This window comes from Macrobrachium rosenbergii, chromosome 27, assembly GCF_040412425.1.
Source record: "Macrobrachium rosenbergii isolate ZJJX-2024 chromosome 27, ASM4041242v1, whole genome shotgun sequence".
Taxonomy (NCBI): Eukaryota; Metazoa; Arthropoda; class Malacostraca; order Decapoda; family Palaemonidae; genus Macrobrachium; species Macrobrachium rosenbergii.
Genome location: NC_089767.1, coordinates 29,894,509 through 29,904,508, shown reverse-complemented (window position 1 = coordinate 29,904,508; position 10,000 = coordinate 29,894,509). Strand labels below are relative to the sequence as shown.

The 10,000-nt window shown below is 37.3% G+C and overlaps 1 protein-coding gene across 3 annotated transcripts in view; it reads left to right on the top strand.

The window, feature by feature from the left end:
- LOC136853515 (uncharacterized) overlaps positions 1-10,000 on the top strand; it is a 96,200-nt gene that overhangs the window by 3,487 nt on the left and 82,713 nt on the right. For 2 of the 3 annotated variants that reach the window (XM_067129178.1, XM_067129179.1), the window contains exon 2: positions 3,176-3,396. In XM_067129178.1, coding sequence (XP_066985279.1) covers positions 3,350-3,396 — 47 coding nt within the window. In that variant the 5' untranslated portion in view covers positions 3,176-3,349. Of the gene's footprint in view, positions 1-849; positions 1,118-3,175; positions 3,397-10,000 lie in introns of those variants that run through there. The other variant, XM_067129177.1, reaches the window with a different exon arrangement.

Below are 10,000 nucleotides of genomic sequence, written 5' to 3'. Positions count from 1 at the left end.
ATCAGTTTGCTTAAGTAAGTTTAGGTGGCGAAGTATTATTGCGCAAGATAAACGATTGGCGCTCCCCCTTCTCAATATCAGCTATCTACTTTGTAATCCTAATGTGTTGTTTCCTTGTAGTTATCGTGAGAGTATTTTACCAACATTAATGCCGAGTTAAATATTGTTTAAATTATTCTTTTTATTAGATTTTAGAAATAACTGAGATGACGGGAGGATGTTTTTTAGTGACTAATTACAAACATATTAATCTCCATTATTTTATTTTGTGTTGCCGCTGTTGCAGAAGTAACCTTAGATTAAAGTTGATAATAATTTTAAGGTTCATTTTGTCACGTCTGATCCTACGTCTTGTCATGATGAATGACTCGACCCTAGAGAGAGAGAGAGAGAGAGAGAGAGAGAGAGAGAGAGAGAGAGAGAGAGAGAGAGAGAGAGAGAGAGAGAGAGAGAGAGAGGAGGAAGTCTCAAAAAGTATTATCATTACTACGGCAAGACTTACCTGGAAAAGGACCATTTCCATTGACGAAAACAGAATCTGTCTTAGAAAATGTCAGATTTGAGCTTCATGGTTACGATCTTTACTGTTAGTGTAAGATTTGTCTTTGAAATACCAGTGACAAGGTGTTCTTTTGGGTTGTTGCAGTAATTGCCAGGTATCAGTGACAGTGTGTTCCGGCAGTATTTTGTTGCTCATTTTCGTATTATGAACTCTTTCACTGCGATGAACGACATCATTTCGATGTGCAGATTTAAACACTTCTCTGTGAAAAACACCTCTGCTTTGCTCCATGTAATAAGCCATCTATCGATGTAGACAAATGTAAACTCATAATCATTGCAGACGACGTACTTAATCGTCTACTGCTGCCATCTGTTGACGATGTCTCGGAAAGGAATAGGATTTCAGGAGTCCTTTCTGCCTATGTTCAAAAGACGAAGCTGAGAACTCTACAGAGTTTTGTTGGTTTTAGTTATTTTCATATTACGTAAAGTTAGTGTCGTAGAATATAATTATGTTTTATGATGACAAGATACACTTGTTTCTGTACAGAATGATATTTTATGTAGAATTAACGTAATTCTCAACTAGGAAGCTTCGTTAACGACTAGGAAGGTAAGTTTATCCTACATCTGGTGACTACAATGTAGCCCACTAAGGCTGCAAAGTTCTATGAAAAGACAATGAAATTTTTATACAGAATTATGGTTTATGATTACAATATTTTGCCACAGGAAACAGCATTAACTTTGAAATAAAATGAAACTCGCCAAGGGTGTGTCGTCTACCACGAGTTTGTAGACTAGGCCTAGGCTATTCGTCAGCCGACTCTTAGAGGCTAACTTTCCTTTTACCTCAAACTTATCCTCTTTGTACACCTCACCACAACTTATCCTCTGTGTACACCTCACCACAATTCACTGAAAGATATCGAGGAAATATAGTTTGTTCCTTATTGTGAATCTCGTTAGGCCTATAATATTGATAGTGATGATGACTTGCTGGAATGTGAGGATGACGAAGCTGATGATGGCATTGATGATACTTTAGGCCTAATTGTATCAAATTTTACAAGGCTTATTCCAAACAATTTAGGTATATGACTCTCACAAGGCAACTTCATTTAAAAACTCCGACTCCGTTAGAATGCTTGGCTACTGCTTATTCCTGAAGAAATATGTGACCGTATTGTGTAAGAAGCAAGCAGGTAATTATTGTTCAACCTTCATGAATTTAAAGCTATTGTTGCAGCTGAAACTTCAGTGGGGTTAGTTCACGTACCTGCCATTGAAAGTGTAGTGATAAAACCGTTATTTTAGAGCCATTAAGTTTCGAAGCAGTATTGCCAATGGACAGATATTGGTTTATGATTTAGGCTCCATTACCTGATGAAAATGTATGACACTCAGAATCTGGTTATAAGTTAAATAAACAAAAATTCATGGAAGGACTAATTTATGACTTGTTGGAAGGGTGTAAAGGGAATAAAATTTTTAAAGAAATGGTTAATTTTTAAACCATCGAAAGCAAGACCAACTAAGAGGCTCTTTCCAGCACAGTATAATGACAGAAATTACAGACCCAAAGTTAAATTGTATTTGGTCTTGCTTAAGAATTGCCAGAAAAGAGGTTAAGGAAACTGTGGAAGGAAACAAACTAGTGCATACTTTTTAGACCACTGTACAAACAAGCCATCTCTTCATATCACTTTTATACACATTTACCAGTATGAAAAATCTGTATAAAATGTATTGACAGTGTACAGAAAGGATGGTTAGAGTCATCAATAAAGATTTTAAAGAAAGTGCTGCACAAAATTTGGCATCTTTTGCTGTTTCCCGTTTTTGTAACTTAATATGTATAGAAGTCACCCTGTATCATTGTGTATTTACTGTAGATATACAGTACTGTATAGCATACCTGCTAAAGGTAATTCTAAGCCGGCTGTCCGAGGTGAGCTAGACTATGGCAATTGACGTTTTCCTATGTTATTTTCCTTGCTTTACAAGAATTTCAAGTAATATTTTGTCGGCCGGCTGTAACTTAACTGTAATTGACCTTTGAAGTCTACACTACCGGCAGGGTAGATCTAAGCCGGCATTCTGCGGCGACCCCCCCCCCCATAGCTAATACGGCAAAATTGTAACCAGTAAACACCCCTAAAAATACTAACCTAACATTACCGTAGGGGTGTTTACTGGTTACAATTTTGCCATATTAGCTATGGAGGGGGGTGGTGCGCTCGCCGCGGAATGCCGGCTTAGACTTACCCCGCGCTAGGTAATTCAAGTCGTGTAGTCTATAAAGGTCAATTACAATTTAGTTACAGCCAGCCGACAAAATATTACTTGAAATTCTTGTAAAGCAAGTAAAATAACAGGAAAGCGTCAGTTGCCATAGTCTAGCTCACCGCGGACAGCAGGCTTAGAATTACTGAGAATGAAATAAAAAATAAGTTACAAAGCAAGACAATGACTGAGTAAAAAATTATGCCTCCTGATTTACCACTGCCACTAGATTATGAAAGCAGAAATATATACTGTAAGATTAATGCAACTAGAATTTATAAATTGTTGATCATACAAGAGAATGCAATAACTGTATCTTAGCTATGAGACCAAGAGTTGTTTTATGATAATGTTTAGTAAGTTTCCTCATTCTTACCCCTAACAGGTTGAAGATCATCAATTGTACCAGTCCAGATGAATTCATGAGGGAATTATACAATTCCCTCCCGTGCCCAACATGAAGAAAATGCCTCAAGATTGAGTTACCTAAATTGACTGTTATTAGAACAACCAAACCAGCTTTATTAATCCTGCATCATTCCGACCTCCAATCAAGATAATGGGAAATCTCGAATCTGCAATGCAAATGGGGTCAGGGGACAGCAGGTATGATACTTCTAAATTAATGAGGGTAACAAGAATTACAGCTGCTTAGAAATAATTTGTTTGCAGCTGTTTCATGCTTGGTAGTTGAATGAAGTGCAAGTGTTATACTGTACTTATTATTGAACTGAAATGTTCTTCATAAAAGATCATTTTGCTTGTCATATTAGAATAGGGTTACCAGATTTCAAGATAAGCAATCCGGGACATTCTTAAAATCTCTCTAATACATAGACATCCCCAGATAAACATATTATAAATAGATACAGACGCAGTGAAAAACATCAAGCAAGTATTTTAATAGGATATAAAGAAAAAAAATTTGTTAAACTAATATTTAATGCAAATTACAATAAAGAAACTGAAGAAACGGAAAATAATCCAGAAAATTTGTAATCATTACAAATAATTAAGATACCAAAGTATCTTTTTCATATGAAAACTGAAGATAAATGAAAATAAGAAAATTGTATGCACAGAAATAATGAAAATTGAACTTTTTATTTTAGTTGTATTTCTCAGATGATTTTGCTTTCTTTAGAAGTTTCCTAATACCTGCCAGTAAAATTCTTTGCAATGACAATTTATGTTCCACTTACACTGTAAAATAGCCTCTATAGTTGTCACATCCAATTTATTCCTCTCGTCAGTCCACTGAGCACTCATCATAGAAAAGACACGCTCAACATTTGCATTATGCGCAGGTATACTAAACAAATATTGACACAAAATTAATATCTCAGAATACTGTTCTTCGAAGTCGAACTGCTGTAGGATAGTAAGCCATTTTTCATGACACATCTTCGTCATCCATTCTTCAGGTTTACTCTGCATTTGTTTATCAGGGAGTATTTTAAATGTTGACCACTGACAGAAAAGGATGTTGTCGTCAATGTTTACACCTTTGTTTTTTAACACTAGACAAGACGATTGTATTTGTTCCCATGCTGAAAGTGTATCTAATAACATCCATGAAAAGATATCAAAACTTTCTAACGATGAAGCCCATTCCTTAAGATAGTCATGGCAAGTGACGTAGTAGTTATCCACCTCAAGTAGCAATTTTTTCATCTCTTGAGATGTGATTTCATCATCTTTAAGGCACCGTTTAACACTAAGAGGAATAAACTTTTCATCCATTCTTGCCTTTATTAAAGCAACTATTTCTTTTAAACAGCCAAGCACTTCAATAATGCTGTTATCTCTCTTTTCAATCTTCATAATCCTGCTGCTAAATACATACTCAAGACTGTGAACAAAATATAAGTAGGCTTCGCTCAGTGGATTGTTAAAAAAATCTAAAAGAATTTGATGAGCTTTTTCTTCAGAAGCAAAGAAAGACTTCAGTGCTTCAAATAATTTTAGGATTCTCTCAACTGCCCTCATCAAAGAAAGCCAACGAGTTTTAGAATGAGAGAGAGCTGATGCATATTGAACACCAACAAAGTCGCAGAATTCTTTCAGTTTCTCAGTTCGAACAGTGTAAATACTAAAGTATGAAAACACTTTAACAACGATTACTTCAACATCAATAGACAAGACATTGGCAGCGGTATGTGCAGCATTGTGGAGAATATGGGCTGGGCATCCTACACCTTCCATCGAGTCATTCATGCTTTCCTTGACTTTCGAAAAGACATTATTTGTGCCTTTACGTAAACGTCCACCAAAATTAGTATTAGTGTTATCGCCACCAAAAGCTACACATTTTTTTAACATCTAGTCCTAATTCGATGAGGCTCTCTCTGCAGAAGTTTGAAATTGTTTCCGAGGTCTCATTTGGAAGGGATTTTACTCGCAATAATTTTATCTGCAAGCCATTCTTCCGTGAAAAATATTGTACAATCAACGGAAATATTTTCTCAGCATTATGGTCACTTGCATCTGTAGATATGTTATAAAAAGAATTATTATTTATATCTTTAACAAATTCGGCAATGCTATGTGGAGCCAGAACGTTTTTAATTATTGCAGAACATTTTGTCCTAGCACTAGAAAATTTGCTTGCAATTTTGGAATCAGGAAATACTGTTGGCAGTAGTACATTCGTGCAATCATTTGAACTGAATGACTGATGATGGCAAACAGTATGAAAGGCCATGGCAACTTCTGCTGCTATTATCTTAGTTTCTTCATCTGTGTTTTTCTTGATCAAGAAATTTGTTATTTTATCATCTTTTGAAGTGGAGGAAACATTTTGTTTGTGCTTTGTGGTTTCTATGTGCCTCTTGATATCATTCTTCCCACCATGTTCAATAGTGAAATTGCAATGGCATAATCGACAGTTTGGTTCATAACAATTCCTGCCTTGTTTGATAAATGTCCATTCGCTGGAATATTCATCTCGAAACTTACATTTACGTTTTGACATCTTGTTTTAAAGATGAAAGAGGTAGGCCGTAGCAAACAGTAACGACACACACACTTGAATGAGAGGCTAATACAGTACTGATGCAGGAGTGCAACTCGCCACTCACCGGACCGCAGCCAAGCAACCGAACAAGTTGCAAACGCGATTGACTGCGTCAGTCGTCACGCAACTTTTAGCAGCATCGTTGATTCGTTGGGTTATTCAAATTATATTTTCATCAATATAATTTCAACTGAAAACCATTACTTAAATTTATTTTATAATGTAATGATCTTTATTTGATTTATTCATTTATTATTAGTCTATTTCATTATTTACTTTTTTTTTATGATGAACGAAATCCGGGACAAAAGGCCGTCCCGGGAGGGTCTATCCGGGACTCAGGACAAAATTATCACATTCGGGACATGTCCCGCGAAATCGGGACGTCTGGCAACCCTATATTAGAAGGGATATTCAGGAGCCAAAAAACATTTATGATATGTAGATCAAGTTAGCTACGTTTCACTAAATATCTCAGTTTGTGATTGAAGCCAGTGATATAGAAGCTTTATTTCAAACCCTTAGACATGACTTGGTATTCCAGCTCCAATGAGACAACTTGCTCAACATACATGTAATGGCAATGAATTCAGCCAGACTAAAACGTGAGGAAATGAATAAATTATTTTTAGAAATATAGGAGAGCTGACCAAAATGAATTAAGCTATATTCTGGTGTAGTGGATTAACTCAACTGCTAATTCATAGTTAAAAATATGTTTTGTTCAACATAATTTCTAAGATTATTTTGTTCCATGTGTTTAGTCATTTTGATAGACTTGCTTCTTGCACAAAAGACTACATTATCTGGTGATTGGCGTCATTTTACAAAACCCAGATCAAAGGCTATCATTCAAAGAAAAGTGCTCTCCTTCATTGTCTAACTATTGGCGCGTATATGAGAATACTACGGCACAGTATGCCTAAATTCAAAGCCAGGACCTCTGTTATACTTTACGCTAAGGACTTAACAAACAACGAGGCCCCAAAATTACTAACAAAGTGAAAAACAGTAGATTTTTATATAAGTAACTTACCAAGTAATTACATAGCTATAGTTTCCTCTTGCATGGCAGCTTAAATTAAAAAATTTGTGGTAATGCTTCAAAAGTTTATTGCAGGTGACTAGTCCCACCCACTAACGGGAAGACCAGGAACTACTTAGCAGACAGCCTCATTCTGTTTCTGTCGGCACTGAAGTAAACACCGAGTGTCGATGGCAGCTTTGTTCTTAAATTTGTTGGTGGGTGACTGGATTTCGGTGATGTATTATCGCTGATCTCAGGTAGCCTACAACTTTCAGGATCAGTATTTTATTGTTTTGTTTTAAGATCTGGTTCAAGTTTATAATTTTTTGCTACAGTAGTGAATTTGCTAGTGTAATATACCGATTAAACAAAAACATTGCCGTTGCTACTACCTTTACCAATTAACATAATACTGTAAATGTAAATATTGTGTTTGCTACCGAATCAAAAGTTTTTGTAATGAAATGCATATGTACAAGTCTCAAATAATTTGATAGGAATTGAGATATGTCTGTATAATGGTACCCTGGGTATTTCAACTATTGTTGGTAAAGGTTAGCCTTTCTTTTCCGAGTAGCGTAATAAACCTTAATATTGTGTTCGCTACTGGACCGATATTTTCGGTAATGATGTGCAGATCTGTAAGTCCCAAATAATGTGTGATAGGAATTGAGATATGTCTGTATGATGGTACTCTTTGTACTTCCACTATGGTCGGTAAAGGTTAATTTTCCTTTTTCAAGTAGCTTTATATAAATGTAAATATTGTGTTTGCCTCTGGACCAATATTTTCGGTAATGGTATGCATATTTGCAAGTCTCAAATAACATTTGGGAGGAATGGAGGTATGCCTGTTTAATGGTACTCTGTGTACTTCAAACTATTGTTGGTAAAGGATTAATTGACAACATCTTAGACTTTTCTTTGCAGAGAACTGATAAGTGTAGGGGCAATGTATAGTAAGGAGAGAAATTGTGCTTTTATTTTACAGTAGTTGCTTTTTTAAGGAGAGTAGCCGCACTTGACAGACGGGAACCGTGCTGTGAGCGATCAAAGTGTTCATCAGCTCTTGAGCTCTTGACTCTTGAGCTACTATCTCTTGTGGTGCCTAGCTAGCCTGGAACCAACTACAGCCTAGCGACAGCTGAGGGCTCCCAGCTCCCGGTGCCAACTTCCATTCATCTGGCTCCAACTCTCTCCCCACATCAATTTTCTCTTCTATTGGCCCTTGTTATTATTTTTCTCCACTTCCTCTTGTGCCTGGCTCCTTTGCTTCCTTCTTGTGCCTTTGCCAGCCTTGTGTATGGGTTAACAGAAATTAACCCTGTGAATGTGAAGTGTTGTGCAGTGGAGGAGGTGGTATATGGTCCGCCGGTTCTCCTGGACCTAAGTCACTGTCATACTCCCCTGAACCTGGGAGAAGTCATACTGAAAGTCCAATGGAGTCTGGTGGGAAGTTCCCCGGGTAGTCGCCCCCTCAGTTGACCCTGCTGCCAGTCCCAGGTGTTGACAGACAGCCACTGGAAAGGTGTCTTATTGGATGTGTAGTGACGAAGGTGGCTATCCAACTTCTTCGGATCTCCTAAAGCCAGTGCCTGTCAGACTCCCCTACACCTGGGAGGAGGCATACTGTTGGTCCTTGGGAGTCCGAAAGGGGTTTTGCCCTAGGTAGCTGCCCCTCAGTCAAGCCTGTTGTCCGCAGACATCGTCGGACAGGCATTGGAAAGTCGTCCATAAGTATGTGCAACCTTAGTGATACTCCAGTGGTGAATCTCAGCCGTTGAAGAGCCACTGTCAGATGATTTTGCACTTCGCCCCTCTCCTGTAAATGTCTCAGGGAGCAGGAGTGTAGTCCACAGTCTTCCTATAACTCCTTGGACAGTATTGAACATTCTGGCACCACATCTTCCCACATCCTTGGCTCTAGGGAAGAGTAGGAAGCTCTCTATTCTGTCAAGAGTTTTCAGGTATCACCTGAGCAGGATTGGAAGCACAGAGGGCCATTCATACCCTTTAGTGTTATGAGAAGGACCCTTTTTTGCCCTTTAAGAAAGCACTGTTCTTCTTCATATATGGACTTGGTCTTGGTCTATGAGACCATTCTTAGTTTCAGGAGAGTATTGGGCGTACTTTTAAGTGAAAGCTAAAGACGTAAGAACAACTTCTACCTCATTAACCTTTATGCATATACACCCCTTAAGCCCATCCTACAATCAACCTACTGGAAGTGTATCGATTTTCACTTCTCACCTCTTCAGAAAAGTTTAAACAGTGTTAAAATATTTTGCACTACCTTGTGATTATTAGTAACTGGCTTTGCTAGCCATCAGACTACTCCTTGGCTACAAGGCTCCCACTTAGGTAGAGGTGCTCCACGGTTTTACCTCCATGCCAGTACAGGTTCCAGAGGCAGTTTTCTACTGTAGGCTCTTAACTAATAAGGTACTACAAGTATTGTATTCAATGCTAGCAACTTTTTATTTTTCAAATTCATTACATGACTTAATGTTTTGGAGTAGAAAATGTCCAGGTATCCCACCACCTGTTAATGTGGGAATCAGCTATGTAATTGGTAAGTTATGTATGTAAAAATGATATTTTTATAATAAAGTTTTATATATACTTAACAAGTAATTACATGATTGGAGCCCTCCCTCCTCCCCTCTGGTGGACATTTGGCATAAACAGAATGAAGTTGTCTGCTAAGTAGTTCCTGGTATTTCTGTTAGTGGGTGGGACCAGTTGCCCGCACTAAACTTTGAAGCGTTCCCCGCGAATTTTTTAATTTAAGCTGCCGTGCAAGAGGAAACTGTAGCTATGTAGTTACTTGGTAAGTATATATAAAAATTTATTTTATTATAAAAGTCATTTTAGTAGAATAAAGTCTCAAATGTGGCTTAGCTCCCTGATCAAGATTTGAACAATTTAGACAAAGACCGACAAGGAAGAACGAAAAACTTTCTCTTTACTTCAAGCATTATCATTTATGAGTATTGGGAGCAGTGATTTCAGGTTTACTGAATGGAAATGTAAGTTTTTCCACAAGAAAAATCAGTGAAGATTAAACCAGTTTCAAAATTAATAAGCACTGTTAATGAGTAATACCATGGCTCAATTGCAGTGTTTATTAATTATACTGTATGTTAGCTTTGCTGGGTCTAAATATG